The sequence below is a fragment of the Leucoraja erinacea genome, chromosome 11 (genome assembly GCF_028641065.1).
Source record: "Leucoraja erinacea ecotype New England chromosome 11, Leri_hhj_1, whole genome shotgun sequence".
Lineage (NCBI taxonomy): Eukaryota > Metazoa > Chordata > Chondrichthyes > Rajiformes > Rajidae > Leucoraja > Leucoraja erinaceus.
This window is the reverse complement of record NC_073387.1, coordinates 6,880,455-6,908,077: the sequence shown is the minus strand read 5'-3', so window position 1 is coordinate 6,908,077 and position 27,623 is coordinate 6,880,455. Positions and strand designations below refer to the sequence as shown.

General features: G+C 43.7%; 1 protein-coding gene across 5 annotated transcripts in view; it reads right to left on the bottom strand.

Annotated features, from left to right (window-relative positions):
* Nucleotides 1-270: 270 nt before the first annotated feature.
* Nucleotides 271-27,623, bottom strand: part of LOC129701432 (transcription factor SOX-30-like) — an 82,837-nt gene continuing 55,484 nt past the window's right edge. For 2 of the 5 annotated variants that reach the window (XM_055642607.1, XM_055642609.1), the window contains 2 exons: nucleotides 12,139-12,637; nucleotides 271-1,823 (listed from right to left, as the gene is read on the bottom strand). In XM_055642607.1, coding sequence (XP_055498582.1) covers nucleotides 1,448-1,823; nucleotides 12,139-12,637 — 875 coding nt within the window. In that variant the 3' untranslated portion in view covers nucleotides 271-1,447. Of the gene's footprint in view, nucleotides 1,824-12,138; nucleotides 12,641-27,623 lie in introns of all 5 variants that reach the window. The other 3 variants (XM_055642610.1, XM_055642608.1, XM_055642605.1) reach the window with 3 other exon arrangements.

Here is a 27,623-nt window from a genome sequence, read left to right as displayed (position 1 = left end):
GGACACAGTGGGCATGTTCCCGCTCTGCATCTCTAAAGTCTAACATAGAGACCAACCTTGGGCAAATGGGACTATGGCTTTGTTGGTCCTTCTGAGTTAGCATGGACGGGTTGGGATGTAGGGCCTGTTTCCATGCTGTATGACAATGAAATAAAAATCGAAATTACAGGACTTGCATAGTAGGTCAGTATGCATCTGGAAAGAGAACAAAGCAGGTTAATATAACAGCATGAAAACCACAGCATGACGATAACTCATAGCTTAGAATCCAAAATCATCTTTATTCAAGCAATAAAAACACATGAGAGGTGGACTGCAATAAATATAAATATTTATTAAAACAATATATATGAATATGTGATAATGTTACAAATTAGGGATGGCAAATTGATTCCGTTCCCTTAATCACCATCAATTCAGGAATGTTCTGAACTACCACTACTCTTTTAAAAAGATTAAATAAAACAAATTGGTTTATACCACAGATTTTATAATACTGTTAAACTTCCATGCAATATGCTGAATTAAGAAAGCTCCCTCTAATCAAAAATACAGCAATTTGAAGGCTAGGCAGTCCTTGATGGCTTATAATAAATACGGTAACAAAATTAAAAATTGCTGGGATTAAATGAATGCAGAAACTAAAATCGGCCTCTTTTGGAAAATGTCCTCCTTCTCTTTAGACCTCTCTGTCTACCACTCTCCATGGCACGGGGTTTTCGGGGGGTGGGAAGGTCACCTCACTGTTTGGGCACTATGCTAGTTCTACTCTGGTGCTTGGAGTTGTGGAAGAAGAACTCGGGGAGCAATTGGCATCAGACCTCCCCCGTCTCCCTGCTGATGGAACAGCTTTTGTTGGGAAGATAATCATACAGAAGAATCGTGAGTGATGGACAGTCATACGACGTGACATTCTGGGCACATCAAGTAGCATAATGGTATGGACAGATTTTTAAAATAAGCCATAATGAACTGCAACTTTATCAAACGTGACAAGGGAGCTATTAAGAAAAACAATTGTTAAAAAAAATGTAGGTTTAATGTTAGTTTATTAAAATATAACTCAAAAAGAAACTATAACAATATGAACAACACTTACAGAAGTTGATGTGCAAAAACCAGAATCACGAGCACTAACTAGCAGTTAGGTGTGTTTCAACTGAATTTGGAAAGTAAATCATAAGGTTACTGAAGGTATTTTAAAATGTGTCAATAACAACATGTAACACCAACAATTTTTTCTTTTTTATATTTTTTGTGTGCGAAAGTTATATTTTAACTGCTCGGTATTTTCATGCATAGATGTTATAAACATCAATTGCTCCCATGTGGAGACAAAACTGTGAATTCTCAGTTTGATTTATTATAAATAAAAGAATCATCATTCCACAGAGATACTTTTTTTCTGATGGTAGGTTTAAAACAAATTGAATAGATTTGTTTTTAGCTACAGGCTTTTTAAAACTTTGCCTTCTTGTTCATCATCACTGTGGACCATCTCCACTCGTTGAGGCTGTGAAGGAGCAGACATTGGGGTTGTGAATACATTCTCCAGTGCTCCAACGTCCAGCTGTGGCACCGAGTTCAGATACTCTTCTCCTCCCAGGTTGTTTGAGTGGGGCCCTTCCTCGATGCTGCTATTGCTCCTGGAGTCTGCATTGCGTTGACAATCATCTGGGTACTCCCGGAAAGGGTAGTCTCTATTCAGTGCGGAGAACATTGCCTCGTGCTTCTGGTATCGGTCTTCGTAGTAGCCTAGGCATTCAGACATGCTGTTTGCAAAATCACCGTAGCCATAGGGTGGTCTGCTATATGGACAAGTACTGTTGTGGAAGAACAGATTAAATCAGTTCAGTGTTTGCTAATAGTTTGTGGAAACTGAATATCAGATAACAGACAGTTGGAACACACAGTGTGCTCTCAAGGAGCAGTTTTGAATATGTTATAAATTGCCAGGGAAAAGCTTAACAGCATCAAATACACCTACATTGGTAAACTCCAACACTATCTGACAATGTATGCTCAAGGCTTTCCAGATCTTTTGTATAAGTGTTATAGCATTCGTAGTGCAGATGAGACTTCCTTGACTTGTTCCATTCTGTGGCAGACTCAGCTTAATCATCCAGTCCATGACTCATCACATCATGTTAGTTAGATGGAGCTCTAGGGCCTAGCAGAATCAAGGGATATGGGGAGAATGTCTGAGAAAGAACTGCAGATGCTGGATAAAATCGAAAGTAGACACAAAATGCTGGAGTAACTCAGCGGGTGAGGCAGCATCTATGGAGAGAAGGAATGGGTGATGTTTTGGGTCAAGACCCTTCTTCAGACTGAGGCGGGACAAAAGAATGTAGGCGGAAGGGGGAGGGGATGGAGAGGGTAAGAAAGGGCTACCTGAGATTACAGAAGTGAATGTTCACACCGCTGGGGTGTAAACTACCCAAGCGAAATATGAGGTGCTGTTCCTCCAATTTACACTGGGCCTCACTCATGACAATGGAGGAGGCCCAGAACAGAAAGGTCGGATTGGGAATGGGAGAGGGAGTTGAAGCGTTGGGCCACCGGGAGATCAGCTGATTGTGGATGATCAGCCGTGATCACAATGAATGGTGGTGCTGGCTCGAAGGGCCAAATGGCCTCCTTCTGCACCTACGTTCTATGTTATTGCTCTCTGGCGCCTGGCCTCTGACTCCAGGAGCAGAGTTGAAAGGGTTGCAACTGGCTTCACATAATTCAATGAAGACAGAGGGCCCTCGGTCTGCACACAATTATTTAACCCATTTTGAAACATTTTCACCTACCTCTGATTATCAGAAACATTTATAAATAATTGAAAGGATTTCAATAGATGGCGACAGCAGCCAGCTGCCAAAAGGTCTTTGGTGTGCTCTGGAGTGGAAGTCTCAGGATCTGCTGCATTGTCACCGCTTGTGTCTTGGCTCATATTGTGATATTAGCTACTGTATGCAACCCAGTCATCCACATCAATCAATCAATCCGTGTAGGTCCCACCAATGATTACCTGGCCACTGTCATCCAAGCCACAATGCATCACCTCACATTTGTCAGGGTTAAACACAATCTGCCACTTTTCAAACCTTTTCATCGAAACGTCAATATCTCTCAGCAGCCTATGACCATCTTCCAACTCTGCCAATCTTCATGTCTTCCGCAAATGGACTAATCTTGTCTCGCACATCCACATACGAGTCATTTACCTCTGTTACAACAACAAGCATTGCAGCACCAATCCATGTGGGATGTAACTGACACAGGCATTCAAACGCACAAACAAAAAAATCTATCATGACCCTCTCTCTCCTATATCCAGCCAATTTTGGTCCAACCTGCCTTGGATCTTATGGGCCCTGACCCTTACTGCCACAGTTTCCCATTTGGGACCCACTCAATGGTTTTACTAGAGCTATTGAAAACCACATCTACTACCCTGATGCGCCTTGAAAGAGTACAATCAAATTGCTCAGGCAGGATCTGCCTTTGGCCCATGCCATATTGATTATTCCTGATTAACCCTTGGTTTTCCAAATGATCATTAATCCGTTCCCTCAGAATATTTTTTAGTATTTTCCCTACGATTGATAGGCTCACAAGTCTATGATTGCCAAGATTTACTCTGCTGCCCTTCTTGAAAAGGGAGACCATGTTTGCAGCCTCCAGTCATTTGTATCTCACTTCTTACTTGTGTCCAGCAAGGCTTTAAAAAACTCAGCTAGAGCCCCAATAATCTCTTTCCCTTGCCCCCCCGCCACTCCCCTCCCCCCCCCCCCCTCCCCAAACTCCCCACAGCAACTGGGATAAATCCCTCCCAGTCCTGCAGCCTTATCCACCTTTACTCGTGTTAATCCTTCAAGTACCAGCCCTTTAGAATTCGAGAGCTGCATTTGACTTTCAGCGACAACCCACTGAATTCTCAAAATGAAAAGTCTGCAAATATTGATGAAAAGTGTTCATTAGGGTCACCTCTGCACCTTCTGTCCCCATTGCAGAGATTGTCACTGTCGTCCCTAATGGACCCTCCTTTTACCCATGTTCACCTTTTGCCTGTCATATACTAATCAATTCCCTAAGGTTTTGCTTAATCCAGTCTGTCAGTGATTTGCTAACTATTAACTTTACCAATTTTGCTTATCGTGTCTCCCTGCATTTTTAAGCTCTTGGCAGGACTCTCTCATCATGAGTTTCTGTGCCTGTCATACGTTTCCTATTTTCCTTAATCCAACTCTCAATATCCCTTGACATCTAGCGTTCCCTGCATTTGTAACTGCTAACTTTTACTCTTATGGGAAAATGAATTTAGGGCGTGGATAGGTACTAACGACTGGAACATTGTAGCCATGACTGAAACCTGGTTAAGGGAGGGGCAGGACTGGCAACTCAATGTTCTGGGGTATAGGAGCTGCAGGAGAGACGGGGGTGAGGAAAAAAGAAGATGGGGAATTGCATTGTTGGTTAAGGAGGATGTCTCGGCTGTGTTCAGAGGTGACATTACAGACGGTTTGTCTAGTGAGGCTATATGGTTGGAGCTGAGAAACAAGAAAGGAATGGTCAACTTGTTGGGGGTGTACTACAGACCCCCCAAATAGTCAATGGGAATTAGAAGAGCAAATGTGCTGGGAGATTGCAGACAGCTGCAGGTCAAATAAGGTTGTTGTAATAGGGGATTTCAACTTTCCCAATATAGACTGGGAAAATTATAGCGTGAAGGGTTTAGATGGGGTGCAATTCCTCAAAGGTGTTCAGGAGAGTTTTCTTAAGCAGTATGTGAGAGGGCAACGCTGGATCTAGTATTAGGAAATTGGGAAGGGCAACTTAATGAAGTGAGTATGGAGGAGCCTTTTGGGACTAGTGACCACAGTTCGATTAGGTTTAAGATAGTTATGGATCGGGACGGAGAGTGTCCACGTGTTAAAATGCTCAACTGGGATAAGGCCAACTTTGAGGGCATGAGAAAAGGACTTGCTCAAGTTGACTGGAGCAGGTTGTTTGAAGGGAAACGACCTTGTGGATGGGCGGCACGACTCACGTCGCAGCGGCCTCTGCAGTCCGTCTGTCTTTTTTTTTTGTTTGTCTCGTTTGAGTGTAGTTGATAGTGTTTTTTTTGGTGTTGGTGTTTTTGGGGGGGGGGGGGGGGGGGGGGGGGGGGGGGTGGGGGGGGTGGGTTAAAGTCTTTTTTCCCTGTACGAAGGACCCGGCCTTTTCTCTGTTGGGTCTCCGTTGTCGTTGGGGCCTAGCACCGTAGAGCGGCCTCCAACCGGAACGACCTGGGGATCCAGTGGCGGAGCTGCGGACTACTTACCATCATGGGGCTGGCCAAGTTCGGAGTGGGAGGAGCTGTGGTGGCGCGCTGCTGCGGCCCGACCCCGGAGATTCGGAGACTCCAGGCGCCGGCTCGGTGGACGGTAACACCGGGAGCTCGCGGGTCCTTGGTGGGAGACCGCTTTTCGGGGCTTCCCCAATGGCGACTTCTCCCGCCCGAATTGTGGGGTTGAGGATGACCTGGAGAGGGGCCTTGCATCGCCCAGCGCGGCTTTAATGGCCGCGGGACTTGCCATCGCCCGCCGGGGGCTCCAACATCAAGACCCGGAGCAGGGCCTTGCATCGCACGGCGTAGCTTTAATGACCGCGGGACTTATTTGCCATTGCTCGCCGGGGGCTTTGTCTTTGACATCGGGAGGAGAATGGGGAGTGCAGGGGAGAGATAAGACTTTGCCTTCCATCACAGTGAGGAGGAGATTCGCTGTGATGGATGTTTGTGTAAATTGTGTTGTGTCTTGGTTCTTCTACTTGTTTGTATGACTGCAGAAACCACATTTCGTTTTAACCTCAATGAGGTTCAAATGACAACAAATAAATAGTATCATTGTATCACATCGGCCAAGTGGAATGGTTTTTAAAGTGTACTGAAGAGAGCTCAGGATGTATACGTCCCCGTTAGAGTGAAAGGCAAAGCAGGCAAACGTAAGGAAGCTTGGCTGACGAGGGAAATTGAGACTTTAGTCAAAAACAAGAAGGATGTATGGGACAGTATAGGTAGCTGGGATCAAGTGCATCTCTGGAGGAGTTTCGGGAACTAAGGAGCAAACTCAAAAAGGAGATCAGATGGGCAAAAAGGGGCCAGGAGATAGCTCTGGTGGGTAGCATAAAAGAAAATCGCAAAAGATTTTATAAATACATAAGGGGGAAAAGGGTAACTAGAGAGAGAGAGGGAGAGTGGGACCTCTCAGGAATAAAAGCGGTCACCTTTGTGTGGAGCCACATAAGATGGGCAAGATCCTCAATGAGTATTTCTCCTCTGTATTTACCAAGGAGAAAGACAGTAGGACGGAGGAAATTGGAGCAGTCACTGGAAGTGTCATGAGAGCAGTCAGGGTCACCGTCGAGGAAGTACTGAAGATACTGTTGTGTTGGAAGGTAGATAAATCTCCGTGGCCTGATCAGATATATCCGAAGACATTGCGGGAATCTAGAGAGGAAATTATGGGAGCCCTGGTTGAAATTTATGAGTCGTCCTTAAATACAGGAGAGGTGCCAGAGGATTGTAGGGTTGCAAATGTTGTGCCTCTTTTTAAGAAGCAGAGAAAATGCTGGTAACTATAGGCTGGTGAGCTTAACATCCATAGTTGGTAAGTTACTGGAGAGTATTCTGAGGGATAGGATATACAGGCATTTGGATGGGCAAGGGCTGATTAGGGACAGTCAGCATGGTTTTGTACATGGGAGGTCGTGTCTCACAAATCTGATTGATTTTTTTGAAGATGTGAGCAAAAAGGTTGAAGGCAGAGCTGTAGATGTTGTGTACATGGACTTTTGCAAAGTAAGGCATTCGACAAGGTGCCGCATGGTAGGCTGCTCTGGAAGGTTAGATCTCATGGGATCCAAGGAGAGATAGCTGAATGGATAGCAAGTTGGCTCCATGGAAGGAAGCATGGTGATGGTAGAAGGTTGCTTCTCAGAATAGAGACCTGTGACTAGTGGTGTGCCTTAGGGTTTGGTGCTGGGCCCGTTACTGTTTGTCATCTACATAAATGATTTGGATGAGAACATACAGGGCAAAATTATCAAGTTTGCTGATGATACAAAGGTTAATGGTTTTGTAGATAGTGAAGATGGTTGTGAACGATTGCAGCAGGATCTGGATCGATTGGCCAGGTGGGCGGAGGAATGGTTGATGGAATTTAATACAGAGAAGTGTGAGGTGTTGCATTTTTGGACATCGAACAAGGGCAGGACCTACACAGTAAATGGTAAGCCTCTGGATAGTGGTGTAGAGCAGAGGGATCTAGGAGCACAAGTGCATGGTTCCATGAAGGTCGTGTCATGGGTAGATAAGGTGGTCAAAAGGGCTTTTGGCACTTTGGCCTTCATAAGTCAGAGTATTGAGTAGAGAAGTTGGGAGGTCATGTTACAATTGTATAAGACATTGGTGAGACCGTATTTAGAATATTGTGTTCAGATCTGGGCACCATGTTATAGGAAAGATATTATCAAGCTTGAAAGGGTTCAGAAAAGATTTACGAGGATGTTGCCAGGACTAGAGGGTGTGAACTATAAGGAGAGGTTGAGTAGGCTGGGTCTCTATTCCATGGAGCGTAAGAGGATGAGGGGAAATCTTAGAGAGGTATAAAAAATCATGAGAGGAATAGATCAGGTAGATGCACAGTTTTTACCAAGAGTAGGGGAATCGAGGACCAGAGGACATAGGTTCTAGGTGAAGGGGAAAAGATTTAATAGGAATCCGAGTGGTAACATTTTCACACAGAGGGTGGCGGGTGTATGGAACAAGCTGCCAGAGGAGGTAGTTGAGGCTGGGATTATCCCATTGTTTAAGAAACAGTTGGACAGGTACATGGATAGGACAGATTTGGAGGGTTATGCGCAGGCAAGTGGGACTAAGGTAGCTGGGACATTGTTGGCCGGTGTGGGCGAGTTGGGCCGAAGGGCCCGTTTCCTCTATGTATCACTCTATGACTCTATAATGGTCTTAAACCTTTGCCAACTTTCCCTCTGTGCAGATATATGCTTACCTGCAAATAGATGCAGCCAAACTACCTTTGCCAGGTCCTCCCTTATGTTAATGACATTGGTGTTACTCTAATTGAAGACCTAAACTGCTGGTATATGTATTTCCTTTTCTATATCCACTTTAAAATATACAGACTTATGGAAAATATCTCCAAAATCTTTCCCCACTGACACTCCATCCACTCGACCACCTACATTCCCCAAGATAAGATCCACCAATGTTCCTTCACTCATTGGTCTATTTACTGCATCAAAAAACTCTGCTTGACACACCTCAAGATGTCCACCTCTTCTGAGCCTTTGGTGCTAAGGCAACCTCAGTTAATATTTTGGAAACTGAAAGTCCACAGTATGATAGAAACACAGAAACATAGAAAATAGGTGCAGGAGAAGGCCATTCGGCCCTTCGAGCCAGCACCGCCATTCATTGCGATCATGGCTGATCGGCCCCAATCAATAACCCGTGCCTGCCTTCTCCCCGTATCCCTTGATTCCACTAGCCCCTAGAGTTCTATCTAACTCTCTCTTAAATCCATCCAGTGATTTGGCCTCCATTGCCCTCTGTGGCAGGGAATTCCACAAACTCTCTGGATGAAAACTTCTTTTTCTCACCTCAGTCCTAAATTGTAACCCTATTCTAATTACATATTAGATAACCCTATTCTAATTACAACTATCTGATATCTATCTCCATAGCTGTTTCCTTTACCTCCTGTTGACTGTTGGGAGACCTTAAATACATTCTAGGCAAAGTGACAACCGTTTTCAAAGTGAGGCCCAGTGCAAATTGGAGGAATAGCACACTCATATTTCCGTTTCAGCTCAGCTTACAACATCCCCCCCCCCCCCCCCCCCCCCCCCCCCCCCCCCCCCCCAGTGGTATGAACATTGACCTCTAGCTTCTAGAAACCCTTTCTCTCCTTCTCTCTCCATCCCTCCCCCTTCCCAGTTCTCCGTCCAGTCTGACTGGCCCCTGATTACATATTATCTCTTTTGCTTTGTTGTCACCTTCTCCGAGCTAATAATGATCTATTCTACATTTTCCATGATCGATCACTTTTGATGTCTCGTTTTCACACCTTAGCCTTCCTTGTCTCGGTGTCTCCCTCTCCCCTGACTCTCAGTCTGAAGAAGTGTCTCGACCCAAAAACGTCACCTGTTCCTTCTATCCAGAGATGCTGCATGTCCTGCTGAGTTACTCCAGTATTTTGCGACTTTTTGGTGCAAACCAGCATCTGCAGTTCCTTCCAACACCCTTTTTCTTTCAAATCTCTACCCAAATAACCTCATTTGAGGAGCGTTCTGGGATACCCTACCTCAATAGTGAAGCAATATTTGACTAACCTTGTCCCCTTTTCCTTTCCCCTCCCATCTTACCCAAAAATAATTGATCCTAAACTATGGAGATTATAGTCCCGCCCATTTTCTCAACTATATCTCAGCCATTGCAAACCATTGTAGAGGCTCATATTAATTAAAGTTTTGAGATACCTACTTTATTATTTACCCTCCTTGAATTAACACAGATGCAATTTAGTTCTGAATTCACTTGATGTTCACTTACCCACTTATTCTGCCTGCCTAATTTATTTTTCTCTCTTCCAGGTGAATATACCTTTCCATCTGAACAATCACTCTGAGCTCCTTTCTAAAAACTAAGTTAGAGACCAATCTGTGGGCTGTCAGGGCTGTCAATAAATAGCTGACAGTATCTTTGTTGTACAAGAAGAGGCTATCAGCAGAGTGAATTACAAGGACAAGGACCCATTGGCGTCCAAATATTGACATTTTTCCTGAGGTAAAGGATGAGAATTCCCTTTCCCATCTCAAACGAGTAAGTTACGAAGTTAGAGGGTTGAGGTCTTGTAGGAACATGTTTGTAATGTTTATGCAACACTTCTGGGGCATTTCTGCCAATAGTTAGAATTAAGAATTTCATGTAAATTCTGCTCACTTTCATTTTACATGGAAAAGCATTATCCCCGTGTCATCTGTATCAGACACTGAAATATCTAACATGGCTGTCATGTCTAAAATATCTAAGATATGTAAATCCTCCTCTACTGGACCCAAAAAAAGATGTTAAGGATGGTCACCAGATACTAATAAGATTATATATTATATATTTAATTATTTGTGAAGGTAGACACAAAATGCTGGAGTAACTCAGCGGGACAGGCAGCATCTCTGGAGAGAAGGAATGGGTGACGTTTCGGATCGAGACTCTTGTGACCTCTTGTAATAACCAACCCACTTTGATATTGATGAGCTCGGAGCTTGTGATCGTGATCATTAGGTGCTATACTGAGCTTATGTTATTAGATTCAGGGCTAAAGAAAAAAATAAGGAGAGACTAAAGAGCAACAAGATTGTTTATGTGTGGAAGCACAGCAGATGGCTGAGGAGTTATATTAATATTTATTGTCTATATTTACTGTGGAGAAATAGATGGATGCAAGGGATCTCAGGCATGGCAATAGTGAGCCCAAATTGCAGAAGAGGAGGTGTAGGAAATCCCACATTAAGTTAGATAAAGCCTTAGAATCCAATTAAATGTATCCCAGGAAATCATAGGAAGCCAGGGAAGAAATTGCAAGGCCTGCAGCATAAATATCTGTATGATTGATAGTCATGGGTAAGATGCCAGATGATTGGAGGGTAGTTAATGCCATATCTTTAAGAATGGCTGCAAGGAAAAGCATGGTAACTACTATTTGGTCTCCCATCTCACCCCACCCCCCACCAAATCTGATTTGTTTGAAGAGGTGACCAAGAAGGATGATGAGAGCAATGCAATAGTTGTCGTCTACATGAACTTCAGCAAAGTTTTTCAGTTAGGCTGGTCTGGAAGGATAGATCACGTGGGACCCAGGGTGAGCTAGCCAATCGGATATAAAGTTAGCAGTTGTTTTTCAGATTGGAGGCCGGTAACAAATGGTGTACCGCAAGGTTCGATACTGGGTCTACTGATGTTCATTGTTCATATTAAATGTAGGTGGCAAGGTGGCAGTTATTGGTTTAGGATGACACCTAATTTCGAGGTGTAATTTACAGTGAAGAAGATATCTATAATTACAATGGGGTCTTGATTAACTGAGCCAATGGGGTGAGGAATGGCAGATAGAGTTTAATTCATATAATATGCAAGATGTTATTCTTTGGTGGACGAACTAGGGCAGAATTTATGCAGTAAATGGCGCGGCTTGAGGAGTGTTCTAAAACCGAAAGACCACGGAGTGCAGATACATAGGTCAATGAAGATAGCAAAGCAGGTGGTGAGGAAGGTGTTCAGCATCCTTGCCTTCATTGCTCAGGGTATTAAGTACTGGAGTTAGGATGTCATGTTACAGCTGTACAAGACATTGGTAAGGCCACATTTGGAGTACAAGGTCCAGTTCTGGTTGGATTGCTATGAAGTGTAAAGGGTGCAAAAAGGCTTTACAAGGTGTTACCAGGTCAGGTGGATTTGTGCAATAAGGAGAGACTGGAAAGGTTGGGTCTTTTTTTCCCTGGAGCATAGATTGACTTTATGGAAGTTTATAAAATCATGAGGGGCATAGATAAGACATAGCTCCACAATCATTGCTCCAGGGAAAGTCAGAAATTAGAGACCACAGGTTTAATGTGAGAGAAGAAAGTTTCATAAGGGACCAGAGAGGCAGATTTTTGACAGAGAAGGAGGCAGAAATGGAATGAACAGCCAGAGGAAGTGGTACAGGTGGGTACAATTAGGACATTTAAAAGACACTTAGACAGACACATGAGTAAGAAGGGTTTGGAAGGATATGATACAGGCAAGTAGGACAGGCTTGGTTAGGGAACAGTTAACATGAATGAGTAAGCCAAAGTGCCGTTTCAGTGCTGTATCACTCTGTCAAAAAGCATTTGCAAAAAATAGAAACAGGGTTCACTGTTTCCCTCTCCACAGATCCTGTCTGACTGGTTATTTCCAGCAATATCTCTCTTTTTTTAAAATAATTTGTTATTTCTGACAGCAACGTAAAACAAAATGTTTCAAGCTTTCACAACGCTAAATGTTTGCAAATTATATTCTAAGTACAAAGATAATGAAGCTTCCAATCTATTCCCACGTACCTTGAAGGAAAGTAGGGTGGTCCAGGCAAGAAATAAGGATGGTGAAAAGGAAATCGGGCAGCAGCTCCAAACAGATTAGCAGCATGTCCCATCGGTGGATGCTGGTAGGCATGTGGGTGTGGAAGAGTTGCTGAAGGTATTGATGATGCATTTCTGGGGCAGTTGGGCGCTGTGGGGACCTCCTTTTGTGGTTGGACTTCAGGCATTGCACCTCTGTTATGGGTGTTGTTCATTTCACTGGAAGAATTTCGTTTGCCAACATCCACTGACATTGTTGGTATCCTTTGCTCTGCACAATTTGATACTGCACTAGGACCCGGGACCTCGTGATGCACCTCATTCCTACTGTGTCCCGGTGGACAGCTAACCGGCACAGCGGGGTGGCTGGAAATATTTTGAGTAGACAGACCAACCTGGACGGGATTTGTTTGTGGATAAAGTATAATTGAATTTGGACGAGGACCTTGAGTAACTGGCATGCGCAAAGACTGGCTCTGACCTGCTGGGAAATCAGGTTATCACCATTATAGGACAAGGTGTTATTAAGATTCATTCACTTCTAAATATTAACAAACAACATTCTTTTGAAGCAGCAATTAGATGAAAAAAATTAAAACACTTAGCATTTCTTGGCTTGAAAACGTACCCTTTTCAATACCATCCTACTTTATTCACTCATTCACCCAAACTGATTTTTGCTTAATAGGCTAATTAAGTTGGAACTTGAGGCAACTTTTACTTTTATTCCATGCAAGTTACATTATCAATTTGAATTTATGGATAACCTCCACTGATCAGCTGACATGCTGGCCAAAATATCTTATAAAAGTCAGGTTTTTATTAAAAGGAACTAATCTAATGTCATAGAACATCACAATGAAGTATTGGTACAATCAAAAAACTATCCAACGTTCATTCGGATCACTGCAACAGACAGCGACAGAGCAACAAATGAATCACAATGAATTAGTTGCTAATGAGTTAGTAGCTAATGAACAGTGTAAAGCTAACAATTTAAAGCCCTGTTCCACGGTACGAGTTCATTCCAAGGGCTTTCCCGAGTTTGCCCTGATTCGAACTCGGAGATTTACAGTAGTGGCCACTCGACGGTACTCGGGGCTCTCGTGGACATTTTTCAACATGTTGAAAAATCTTCAGGAGTCTTCCCATGCTTACCTGCCGTTAACGAATCTTCCCGACTACCTGCCGTTAGCGTTACGAGCCGCTAAGAGGCGTCCCCGAGCTCCGACATACCCGCTACATTCATTCTCCGTGCTTACCACGAGTTTGATTTTTTTTAAACTGGGGAGAGCTCTTGGAATGAACTCGTACCGTGGGACAGGGCTATTATTATACTCTAATGAAACATCCACTAGTTTTACTATTAAGTGTACAATGCATAAATAGTATTTTTTATTATATTAATCAATACAATTGTATCTACATATGCATCTCAATAAAAACACATATTCATGTTTATCTCACTGGCTCCCTGACACTTTTTCACCCATTTCAGAGCTTTATATACATCCTGATGTAAATACAGTTTTCCTATTGAGGTCCTTTTACATGACTATCCACATAATCCCTAAATGTGACAAAAGTAAATATCCCACCAAATCGCAGATACAGTGGCTGGTAAAACAGTTTCACAATGGGTAACGTTAGTATATTTGAACACAATCCAGTGCAGAGGCCTCAGTGAGTGCTTATAATGGAGGATTTTAAAAAATGCTATTTATTCAGCCTTTTACTTTAGGGTGCTAAATGATACAGGGAAATTCAAACATTTACATAATTTCATTTTTGAAATTATGGACATTTTCATTTTCCAGGGGCCACAGTCTTAGAATAAAGGGGAGGCCATTTAAGACTGAGGTGAGAATCAACCTTTTCACCCAGAGAGTTGCGGATTTGTGGAATTCCCTGCCACAGAGGGCAGTGGAGGCCATATCACTGGCTGAATTTAAGAGAGTTAAATAGAGCTCTAGAGGCTAGTGGAGTCAAGGGATATGGGGAGAAGGCAGGCACGGGTTATTAACAATCAACCATGATCACAATGAATGGCGGTGCTGGTTCGAAGGGCCGAATGGCCTCCTCCTGCACCTATTTTCTATGTTTCAATGTTTCTATGAATTCTACAAATTGTGATTTTTCAATTCATCACTGCTCCTGCTTTCTTGAAATTTTAAACAGCCTTTAGGAAGTGCAATGCTTTCAAGCTTCATTTGCCTTAAATGACGAATGGCTATACGCAGGATGTACTCTGACAACAATTCTTGAGTCTGAAATATTACTTTCTTTCTCCTTCCGCAGATGTTGTCTGGTCCACTGAGTGTTTCCAGCATTTTCTGTTTTTATTTGAGATCTGCAGCATCTGAATGTTTTTGATTTTCAGTCAATGCAGGAATTTAACTTTGACCACAGTTAAAGAAGTGGGAATATGCAGGGATTTGGGTACTTTGGGAAATGATAGGTGTCTGTGAAAGACTGGGTGACAATACATTGCAAGGTGCTGGAATCCCATGTAACATAGCTGTCGCCATCAAGCCTGCACCTCTGATGAAGCTCCAAAAAGCTTCTGCCCATGTGACCCACCTGTTGTCAGTAAGTCTGGGTTCCTAAAGAGGGTTTTGTTATGTTTCAATACACTGACGCTTGTTCCGTATCGCACGGCACGAGAAGATACCATCCGAGCTGCCCTTACTATCTCTCTGCAGAAACCAATTGATATTTCTAAAATTTTGGATATCAGAACCCAGAGAGGAGAGGGGGCAGACAAATTTCTGGAAAGATTTTCAGAAATGTATATAGACCAGTCGGGAGATGTTATTCATCCCCCAGTATTGTGCAATTTTGGTGAACTGCCTGCCAGCCGCTGTGGCAGAAGCAATAAAAACTAATAACATGGACTGGTCTGAGAGTAGTCCCCGTCAAATGGCCCATGCAGTTAGATAGCATTGGAAGGACAATAAGAAACAGGAAAACCAACCTCAGGCTAAAGTAAAAACTGAATATGTCATGAAGAGGGAGATACCGAGGGCTATCCAGACACTAGCAATTACCAAACAGGACCCCAGTGCCAGAATGGGGGAAGATACAAGAATAAGGGTGCACAGATCACCCCAGTGGATCACCTGCCCCTGTTCACAGCCAACCCTATGTTGTTCCCCCAAAGCCATAGTGGAGAGTGAGTAGAGCGTTTTGGGCCCGGACCTCTGCTATAGCTCTGGCAGATATGTTCACTGGATCAGGGAGTGTCCAACACAAAAACAGGGAGGAGGGGGCTGTCAGCAAGAGGACAGGGGAGGCTGGCAAGGGAATCGAGGACAGGGGAGGCTGGCAAGGGAATCGAGGACAGGGGAGGTTGGCAGGGAATCGAGGACAGGGGAGGTTGGCAGGGAATCGAGGACAGGGGAGGTTGGCAAGGGAATCGAGGACAGGGGAGGTTGGCAGGGAATCGAGGACAGGGGAGGTTGGCAAGGGAATCGAGGACAGGGGAGGACAGGGGAGGTTGGCAAGGGAATCGAGGACAGGGGAGGTTGGCAAGGGAATTGGCAAGGGAATCGAGGACAGGGGAGGTTGGCAAGGGAATTGAGGACAGGGGAGGTAAACAAACTTCTCCCAGAATAATCTGTTTTCCCAGAACTGACTGGCCAATTTAGTGATGAACGGGTGCAATACTGACGAGGAACCTGTTTTATCATTACAAGTAGAGGATAGAAGATGCACCTTTTTAGTAGACACAGGGGCACCTGTGTCATCAATTCAGTCCATTTACAATCTTCCTAAATCTAACGAAACCCAGAGCCTGTCCGGATTTCAAGGACAAGTATGCTAATACCCCATCTCTATGCCAATTGAAGTAACATACCAAAGCAAGGCAGTGCAGCATTAGTTTGTAATTACCACGGGTCTGGATTGTAATCTGCTAGCTCGGGATTTGCTATGTGCACTCCAGCTGAAAATTGAATATGGAGAAAATGGAATAAGTATAACCCCATGGGCTCCTAAAAGACAGTGTTACTTGTCAGTGACACCCCAATGGTGGTCCCTAGATTTGGAAGATGAGCCCCCGCTTCATATCACCTTAGCATATGATCGGAGTGGCAGAAATAGAGAGCTGGAAAACTTTTTCAAATCCAGTGAAGAAACTAGGTGGGATATAAAACTTCTGGTATTAGTGATCGGACCAGAGTGAACAGCAGAATATGCTGAGGTGCCTTCAGAATTGTGGAAGCAGGTTTCAGAGATTGCCCCGCATATAACAAAGCAAGTTAACTTCCCATCTCATGAAAAGGATTTAGGAGCTATGGTTAAGTGAGCAATCAGTCTGGCGAATCCAAACACGAGCCAGGAACAAACATTGCCTAATAATTGTACTGTTCAATTCTATCAGCCACAAAGGAAGGTTACAGCAAAGTTACGCCATCATCTGGGGAATGAGGTACAAGAGTATGTGGACCCATAGGTGTGGGCAGAAGACCAAACTCAGGTAGGATGCGTTCAGATTGATTGCATCCAGGTAGCTCTGCAGGAAAATGTAACACTGCCTTCCAAACAACAGTACCCGCTGAAGCAGCAGGCAATAGCAAGCATTGATGTTAATTCAAGGATTGCTAGAAATGGGCATTCTGGTTAAATGTCAATCCTATTGCAACGCGCCTATCCTCACAGTACCCAAAGCAGGGAAACCGGACCAGTAAGAAGGGTCTTATACAACCCGAAATGTCACCTATTCCTTCACTCCATAGAGGCTGCCTCACCCGCTGAGTTTCTCCAGCATTTGTGTCTACCTTAGATTGGTCCAGGATTTGCGGTCCATTAATGCCACAGTAGAACTGCTTTGTGCATTGGTGCCTAATCCAGCTCACATTTTAGCCCAAATTCCAACACAGACACAAGTCTTCTCAATAGTGGATTACAACAGGTCTTCTTCTCCCTCCCTCTGCACCAGAACAGTCAGTACCACTTCTCCTTCACCTACAACGGACAACAGTACACTTACTCGATTGCCTCAGGTATTTGTGAATTCTCCAACATTATTTTTCAGGTGTCTCCAGGGACAGCTGCAAACCTTAAGCTTTCAATGTGGCTCCTCCCTAGTTCAGTATGTGGATGACTTACTTGTAGCCAGCCAGGATGAACAAAGCAACCGCGAAGATATCACTCAGTTATTGAATCATCTGTCAACATTGGGATACGTAGTCTCCCAATCAAAAGTGTTAATGGCCCAGCAGAAGGTGAAGTTCCTTGGTGTGATACTATCAGCAACAGAGAGGAGTCTGGAGCAGGGCCTAACAGCCGCGGGACTTGCTAGCGCCCGCCAGAGGCTCCATCATTACGACCCGGAGCAGAGCCTTACATCGCCCGGCACGGCTTTAAATGGCCGTGGGACCTGCTAGCACCCGCTGGGGGTTTGACTTTGACTTTGACATCAGGAGAAGAATGGAGAGCAGGGGAGAGATAAGACTTTGCCTTCCATCACAGTGAGGAGGAGATTCACTGTGATGGATGTTTGTGTAATTGTGTTGGTATGTGTCTTGGTTCTTTTCTCGTTGTATGACTGCAGAAACCAAATTTTGTTTGAACTTCATGTGAGGTTCAAATGACAAATAAACGGTATTGTATTGTATTGTTGGAGAATAGCTGTGAATTCCCTGCACCACGGGAGGCAAAGCAAATGAGACTGTGGCTCGACATGGGAAACTAATGTCGACAATGAATAACCAACATTGCTCTGGACACTAAAAAATTGACGCCATACACTAGTATGGAAGGCAAGTTTCAATTGTCTGAGGAAGCTCAAGAAGCCTTTGAAAATCTGAAGAAGTCACTGTTACGGGCACCAGCATTAGGACGGCCAATTTATGATCGACCATTCCAATTGTACTGTGTAATCCTCTCTGATTGCTGCACTGCAGATCTTGCCCAGAAACATGGAGACAAACATTGACCAGTAGCTTACTACTCCTCAAAGCTTGATCCTGCAGCACAAGGACATCCCATTTGCACACAGATCTTGACTGCGATCTACAACAGCTTACAATCAGCAGCTAATTTGACTTTACAATAGGATATAACAGTGTATAGTTCTCACTCAGTTGCTGCCTGGCTAGGACAGCTGCAGACTCAACACCTCACCAAGGCTCGCTAGAATATATATGAAATATACCTGTTAAACAACTCCAAATTGCAGTTCAAGTATTGTACCACCCTCAGTCCAGCATCCTCTCATTAAACCTCCGGAAGAACAGATGGAATCAGGGCATGACTGCCTGTTTGTAATCAAGGAGATACTTCTGTTCGGGAAGATCTAACAGACCCTGACCTAACCTTGTATGTGGATGGGAGTGCATCAATCAGACCCCTAGGAGAAAGGCTTTCTGGATATGCCATTGTAGATCAAACCGGTAATAGTGTAGAAGCAGGTGCCTTTGAAACACCATTCTCTGCCCAACAAGCAGAACTGCTTGCCCTGATAAGAGCCTGTATCGTAGGGAAGAATTTGAGAGTGAATGTTTACACCGACTCTAGGTATGCTTCTGGAGTGGTCTATAACTTTGGCCAGTGGTGGAGGAATAGAGGTTTCTTGACTTCAGCGGGAAGACAGATATCCCACCAGAAATTAGTATCAGGCCTATTACAGGCCTTAATATTGCCAACACAAATTTCCGTGACGAAATGCAGTGCCCATACTAAAGATCAAACCCCAGTAGATATAGGAAACCATCGTGCTGATCAAAAAGCTAAAGAAATGTCCCGGGAGCGCAGGGTGGTTGTACCTAAAATGATGAGGCAAACTAAAAGTATAGAGAAAAATAAGTCATCCTCAGAAAAGCCAATGCCAACTATCCAAGACGTCATTAGGTTACAGGAGGATGCTCCTTAAAGAGATGTAGAAATGCGGAAGCAACACAGTGGTACGGTTGATTGTATGTCGGGATTGTGGGTTACCCCAGCAGGACAGATGAACCCGCAATGTGGGTTATTGAATGTGTACACTTTGCAACTCATTTTGGTGCCCAAGCAACTGCCGATACACTATTAGCTACATGGTGGCATCCAAGATGGTACACTGTGGCTCAGAGGATTGGTAGCCCTTGCCTGATCTGTCAGCAACATAATCCCGGGAAAGGCATAAATAGTGGAAATGGGGAAACACCCTTACCCATGGGCCCCTTTGAAACCCTCCAGATCGACTACATTGAGTTAGAAAGATGTCAGGGATATAAATATATGTATATGATTGTACACAAAAAAGCTGGAGAAACTCAGCGGGTGCAGCAGCATCTATGGAGCGAAGGAAATAGGCAACGTTTCGGGCCGAAACCCTTCTTCAGACTATGTATATGATTGTAGATGTGTTTAGCAAGTGGATTGAGCCTACCCTGCAGTGGACAACAAAGCCTCCACAATTGTTAAGGTATTCATGAGAGAGATTATTCCGAGATATGGAATTCCAATTTGGCTAAGTTCAGATAATGGTCCTCATTTTGCAGGACAGGTAACTGAAGAATTTTGTGAATGTGGGCATCCAGCAGCAGTTACATTGCGCCTATCGACCACAGGCTGCTGGACGTTGAACGAGCTAACCAGATTAAAAACTAAACTTACTAAATTAAAAGCTGAAATGGGGTCTAACTGGTTTAAATTACTTCCTCTAGCATTATTCCAGATGAGTACTACACCAGCAGGAAGAGCATGACTAAGCCCAGCAGAGTTTGTGTATGGCTGTCCACTCAGAACCCCACGATACCAGCGTACCCCAAGAGTTGTTCACTTTCATCATATGACAACAGAAATGACTAATTATGGTTTATCATTGACCGGAGTATTAAAAGATTTGCATTCCAGGGTACGAACGGCGTATATTGAACTACCACCTTTAACTACCTCGTCTAAAGTTGTGCCTGGTGATTTTGTAATGGTTAAGAATTGGGTAAGAAAGGGTCTGGATGCTCGGTGGGAAGGACCTCATCAGGTCCTCCTCACAACCACGACTGCTGCCAAGGTAGAACGGAGAAATGCGTGGGTCCACCTTCACCATTGTAAAATTATCAGTAGTAAAACTTAAGCTGCTAACTTCTTCTTTTCTTTAAGAGATTTATTTTTAGTATAGATGAGTTGAGTTACCCTGGACACACTGCTGCTGTTTGTTTACCTTGGACCACTGCTGAGACTGAAGTATGCTGATGTGATGGGCCCAAGGGAATCCACGTCCACAAGAGTCGGGAGGTGGAAACTCATTGGTCGGATGTCTTAGAATCCACAGCCATGAAAAGTCGAGAAATGGAGACTTACTACTAGCACAACTTCACCATCATCACTGTTGGACCACTGAATTATGGCCTGTTGTCATTTCACCCTGCTTGTAATGATCATGTAATGGAATCCTTTACGGAAAGAGTTGGTAATCATGGAATGATAAAAGGGGGGAATGTGGATATGCAGGGATTTGGGTAATTTGGGAAATGGAAGGTGTCTGTGAAAGACTGGGCTTCACTGATGGTGATAATACATTACAAGGTACTGGAAACTCATGTGACCTAGCTGTCGCCACTAAGTCTGGGTTTCTAAAGAGGTTTTTGTTATGTTTCAATACACTGGCGCTTGTTCCATATCTACTTTGTTTCTGTATCTTCCCACCAGTATCTGTGATTGGTCCAGAGGGGTTGTCTTCCTCTGTATGTTTCTACTTTGTACTACTTTGTTTCTGTGTAATGAATAGGTGGCGTGATAGGTCTAAAGGGGTTACCTCCCCCTGTACTTTCCCCTGTATAAGGGTGGACGTTTGGTTGGGGTGTGTCTGTTGTCTTTCCTTCTGTTGTTTTTACACGAGGTTGCTGAGGGCTCGAGTGAATGGATCAGAGGCAGGCCCCGCGGTGTTGTTCACAAATAAAGAAGGGTTTGGACTCCAGTGTTCGACTCAGTGGCTTACTGAACCAGACTAGGGAGAGCGTATTAGATCCGGAATTAACAGAAGAACGTTCAACGCATATGGTGATGGTGCTGTGGTATGAAACTAGTGGCGCTGCACAAATAATCTAAAGACAAGAGCTCAAATTCCAACAATGGAACTCTTGAATTTAGATTCAGTGACTAATTAGGATTTTTTGGAAGTGTGATTAGTAATGAGGAGCGCAAAACTACTGGTTTGTCACAAAACCCATCATGTTTAATATTGCTCTACTATCCCTACCCACCCTGGCCTGTATGTGACTCCAGACGCAACAATATGGTTAACTCTCAAATAACCAAGCAATCCCACAGTTGATTGGAACACGAAAGACAAATTCAGATGTAGCAAAGTCTCTCTTGCACCCAAGTCAATTTTGCAAAGTCATTCTCGCAAACACTGGGAGCTTGGTGCCTACGAGTGGAAAGCTGGCATATAGGCAAGTCACTAAAATGATACCTTAAGAATTCAATAGGTTTAGGTTTATTATTTTCATGAATATCGAGATTTGTGTGCTATCCAATCAAATCAGATAATAAAGTACATAAATACAATCAAGTCAAACATAAATACAACAGGTAGAGCAAAGAGAAAAAAAATACTAGACTGCAGAGTATAGTTTCTCAGCATTGTTGCGTAACATTTCCAGAGAAAATATCCAATGCTTGCAAGGTTGGAAAATCGGGATTGTACCCTGGCTAATGAAAGAACCATTCAGAAACCTGGTAACAGAGGAGAAGAGGTTGTTCGTGATTCTGGTGGTAGTTCCTGATTCCGGTGGTATCAACAACATTGCTGTCCCTGGGTACCTTCTCTCCTGTAGACATTCCATCAGAGGGAGTGACTAAATGTATACAAGTTGGATGGATTAGCCCTGGAAATATCCAGTATTGACTCCAAATTCACTGCTAGCTGAGATGCACAAAGGAAGCAGCTGCCTCATTGGATTTGTGGCAGAGAATAAGTGGGGCAAGATGTGGACTGCTTGACTTTATTCTCACCAGTGTACACCTGGGATGAGCTCATGACTATATTGGTTGGTGAATATGTAATCTGGTTATTTAGCACCCAATCTGTCTACTCTCCACCATTAGCTGGATGATGGAAAATGTGACTAACAATGCCTTTGAGCAATTTGTACACCTATTCACAATACCAAAACTCAAAGAACACTAGTCATGAAACAAGAAGCTGAATTCCAAAGATGAGGTGAGTGACTGGCCTTGACATCAAGGCATAATTTGACAGAGTGTGGGATCGAGGAGCCCTGGTAATATTGATGTAAATGGACATCAAGGGGAGAAACTGGTGTAACCCGTCCATGTACAAAAGGGACGTGTTACACCTAACTAGAGGGGGACCGACATTCTGGCAGGCAGGTTTGCTAGGGTAACACGTGTGGTTTTAAACTAAATAGTGAGGGGGAGGGATTGACAAATTGGTAGTATAAAGATGGAGTTGAAGAGGAAGTGACAACAGGGAAAATTACAAAAGATTCTCGAATTAATGGGAAGGAAAGCTCGAGAAGGGACAACAGAGTAAGGTCAGGGCCAATTGCGAGCGGTGCGAGGGGGGAAGTGAATACGGAGGCCAAAGTGCTGTATATGAATGCGCCAAGTATAAGGAATAAAGTGGACGAGTTTGAGGGTCAGTTAGAAACTGGCAAGTATGGTGTTGTAGGAATTAATGAGACATGGCTGCAAGTGGGCCAGGGCTGGGAACTAATTATTCAAGGGTATACCTCCTATCAAAAAGACAGACAGGTGGGCAGAGGGGGTGGGGTTGCCCTGTTGGTGAGGAATGAAATTCAGTCCCTTGCAAGGGGTGACATTGATACAGGAGATGTGGAGTCAGTATGGATAGAACTAAGGAATTGTAAGGGTAAAAAGACCCTAATGGGACTAATCTACAGGCCCCCAAACAGTAGCCTGAACATAGGGTGCAAGTTGAATCAGGAGTTAAAATTGGCATGTAGCAAAAGCAATGCTGTGGTTGTTATGGGAGATTTCAACATGCTGGTAGACTGGGAAAATCAGGTTGGTACTGGACCCCAAGAAAGGGACTTTGTAGAGTGCCTTTGTGATGGATTCTTAGAACAGCTTGTATTGGAGCCTACCAGGGAGAAGGTGATTCTGGTTTTAGTGTTATGTAATGAACCGGATTTGATAATGGACCTCGAGGTTAATGAGCCATTAGGAGGCAGTGACCATAACAAGGTCAGATTTAATCTACAATTGGAAAGGGAGAAGGGTAGATCGGGGGTATCAGTGTTGCAGTTGAATAAAGGGGACTATGGGGCCATGAGGGAGGAGCTGGCTAAAGCTAATGATATACTATTTTGATACACAGGTATGACAGTGGAACAAAAATGGCAGGTATTTCCAGGAATAATACAGAAGGTGCAGGATCAGTTCATTCTAGGAGGAACAAAGATTCCAAGGGGAGAAAGGGATGACCATGGCTGATAGGGGACGTCAGGGACAGTATAAAAATTAAAGCGAAGAAGTACAACGTAGCAAAGATGAGCGGGAGGCAAGAGGATAGGTAGTGTTTAAACAACAGAAGATAACCAAAAAGACAATACGGGGAGAAAAGATGAGGTACGAAGGTAAGCTAGCCAAGAATACAAAGCAGGATAGTAAAAGCTTCTTTAGGTATGTGAAGAGGGAAAAATTAGTTAAGATCAAAGTTTGACCCTTGAAGAACGAAAAAGGTGAATTTATTATGGGGAACAAGGAAATGGCAAATGAGTTGGATCTGTCTTCACTAAGGATGACACAAACAATCTTCCTGATATAGTAGTGGCCAGAGGATCTGGGGTGACAGAGGAACTGAAGGAAATCCACATTAGGCAGGAAATGGTGTTGGATAGATTGATGTGGTAGAAGGCTGATAAATCCCCAGGGCCTGATGGTCTGCATCCCAGGGTACTTAAGGAAGTGGCTCTAGAAATCGTCGATGCATTGGTGATAATTTTCCAATGTTCTATTGACTCAGGATCAGTTCCTGTGGATTGGAGGGTAGCTAATATTATCCCACTTTTTAAGAAAGGCGGGAGAGAGAAAACAGGGAATTATAGACCAGTTAGCCTGACATCGGTGGTGGGGAAGATGCTGGAGTCAATTATAAAAGATGAGATAGCCGAACATTTGCTTAGCAGTAACAGGATCGGTCCAAGTCAGCATGGATTTACGAAGGGGAAATCATGCTTGACTAACTTCTGGAATTGTTTGAAGATGTAACTAGGACAAGGGAGACCCAGTGGATATAGTGTACCTGGACTTTCAGAAAGCATTGATAAGGTCCCACATAGGAGATTAGTGGGCAAAATAAGGCACATGATATTGGGGGTAGAGTGCTGACATGGATAGAGAAGTGGTTGGCAGACAGTTCTGGTCCCCTAATTTGAGGAAGGACATTCTTGCTATTGAGGGAGTGCAACGTAGGTTTACAAGGTTAATTCCCAGGATGGCGAGACTGTCATATGCGGAGAGAATGGAACAGCTGGGCTTGTACACTCTGGAGTTTGGATAGAGAAGTGGTTGGCAGACAGTTCTGGTCCCCTAATTTGAGGAAGGACATTCTTGCTATTGAGGGAGTGCAGCGTAGGTTTACAAGGTTAATACCCAGGATGGCGAGACTGTCATATGCGGAGAGAATGGAGCAGCTGGGCTTGTACACTCTGGAGTTCAGAAGGATGAGAGGGTTTCTCATTGAAATGTATAAGATTGTTCAGGGCTTGGACACACTAGAGGTAGGAAACATGTTCCCGATGTTGGGGGAGTCCAGAGCCAGGGGCCACAGTTTTAGAATAAGGAGTAAGCCATTTAGAACGGTGACGAGGAAAAACTTTTTCTCACAGAGAGTGGTGAGTCTGTGGAATTCTCTGCCTCAGAGGGCAGTGGAGGCGGGTTCTCTAGGTGCTTTCAAGAGAGAGCTAGATAGGACTTAAAAATAGCGGAGTCGGGGGATATGGGGAGAAGGCAGGAACAGGGTACTGATTGGGGATGATCAGCCATGATCACATTGAATGGCGGTGCGGGCTCGAAGGGCCGAATGGCCTACTCCTGCACCTATTGTCTATTGTCTATTGAAGCACTCCAGTGGTTTGTGCCATATCTCAAAGAGAAAAGTATGAATGCTGGAAATCTGTCGCCCCAGTCCCAGATTGTCACTGCAGGAGTTCTTCAAGACCCAACCATCTGCAGCTTCTTTATCATAAGGTCAGAAATGGGGACATCTGCTGGTGTTTGCACAATGTTCAACGTCATTCATAGCTCCTCAACACATGAAGCAGGCCACACTTGCATGAAGCATGACATAGACCGCATTCAGAAATTGGGCTGACAATGGAAGGAAGGGAATAACTAGGCCCCTGACATTTAATGACATTGCCGATCTCCTGACATGCTGACTCTGACTGCATCTTTCAAACTTGCAATGTCTGCCACCAGAAAGGACAGTGTTTCAGGCGCGGTGATAGACCTCCTGCTGCATCCCTCACATCCTGACTTGAAAATATATTGTATGAAGGGTCTCGACCCAAAACATCACCCATTCGTTCTCTCCAGAGATGCCGCCTGTCCCGCTGAGTTCAGCAATTTGTGTCTATCTTTTCCTTCATTGTTACTTTGTCTAAATCCTGTAATTTCCTACTCAAACAGAACTATAGAAATACATTCATTAGATTTAAGAACGTGGCTTGGAACAATAATTCATAAATATTAATGCTCAAAGTAAATTAATTCATAAATTAGTAGTACAATAAATGTTAGCCTGTCTGATTCCAAATATGAATAAATACAAGATATACGTACAGGACTACAAATGTGCCCTTTAATTGTTTAATAATTATTGCAAATCCATACTTCTATTGTTCCCATTTTGACAAGATAAATTATCATTGCTCTGCAGAGCACAATAGATATAATGTGATATTTACAATTTTTATAACTAGTTTAATAATGTGAACACAGTTACAAATATTTATTTTTGATATTAACATAATTGCATCATCTTTCTATATAGCATAGCATTCTTTGAAACATTACAGCTTTCACCACAAAAGTCTATCACTCATCAATATAATTGGATTATGAAGCTTTTTGGAAACATTTTTCTATTTCAAACATTTTCCTATTTCAGGAAAGATAGAATATTCTGAGGAATGTCTCTCAAAGGAAAAGACTAATTGAGATCCTACAGATTGTGGAAGATGTAAGCAAGGATGTAAGAAAAGACTAGTTAAATCATGCACAATTCTGATTTGGTAATATACTCCCGCTCTTTCATCATCGCTGGGTCTAAACCCCAGAGTTTTCTTTCCAAGATTACAGTGGAACTACTTTCACCAAAATGTCTGCACTTTAAGAAGGCAGTTCTTTAAGAAGGTTATAAAGAGATGGCTAACTAATGCTGGTCCGACCAGTGACTCTATTATGTAAAATGGTTAAGAAAAGAATATGACAAAATATGATAATGTGCAGTTCCGGTGAATAATATAAAAGATTTAAGGGGGGGGGGGGGGGGGGGGGGGGGGGGGGGGGGGGGGGGGGGGGGGGGGTGGCGAAGTAACCGTAAGGGAAAAAATGATACATAATAATTTTGCTGATGGAATTACATGAAGAAGATTGAAATGAGACCATGTGAAACATTATAGACCAGCGCAGACTTGTTAAGTCATCCCCCGACTATCTTTAATTGGATTTTACTGGACGTTATCCTGCACTAAATATTATCCCCTTTATCCTGTGTCTGTACACTGTGGATGACTTGATTGTAATCATGTATAATCTTTCCACTGACTGGATCGCATGCACCAAAAAGCTTACCACTGTACCTCAGGACACATGACAATAAACTAAACTAAACAAAACATTGGGTATTGTGGACTTGACTGGTCTATTGATATTCATCAGGTTCAGACAATAAACATCTATTGGGATTCAAACCAGATATATCGTCAAGTCGTGAGAATTCCCCCACCCCACCCCCCTGCTATTGTGAATGGAGCTCTCCTCTGTGTCCCACAGTTCTGCTCTTGCTTCTCTTCACCCCCGATGTAACAAAGATATTCTTCCACTGCTCTTGCTCCTCTTTACCCTGCATGCAACACATCATTCTCTGACATTTCTGCCACCTTCAAAGTGATACCACTACACTTCTTTCTGACTCCGTCCATTTCCATTTTCCATAGAGACCACTCCCTATGCAACTCCTTAGTTCATTCACCACTTCTCACCCAATACCCTTCCCCAGGCACTTACGCCTGCAACTGTAAGGGATGTAATCCCTACACCTCATCTCACTTCCATCCAGGGATCCCACTCGTCTTTCTATCTCCTACCCATTGGTGGCAGGACGAAGGCAGGGCCCAGACATTGGGAACCCCTTATGATAGATGTCACGTGTAGATGCTTTCAAGGAGGGTTGCGCCAGTGATCGACTAGGCTGAGTCCTCCACTCTTTGCTGCCTCTTGCATTCCTATGTTTCTGAATTACCATACAAGGCCATAATGCAAGCAGA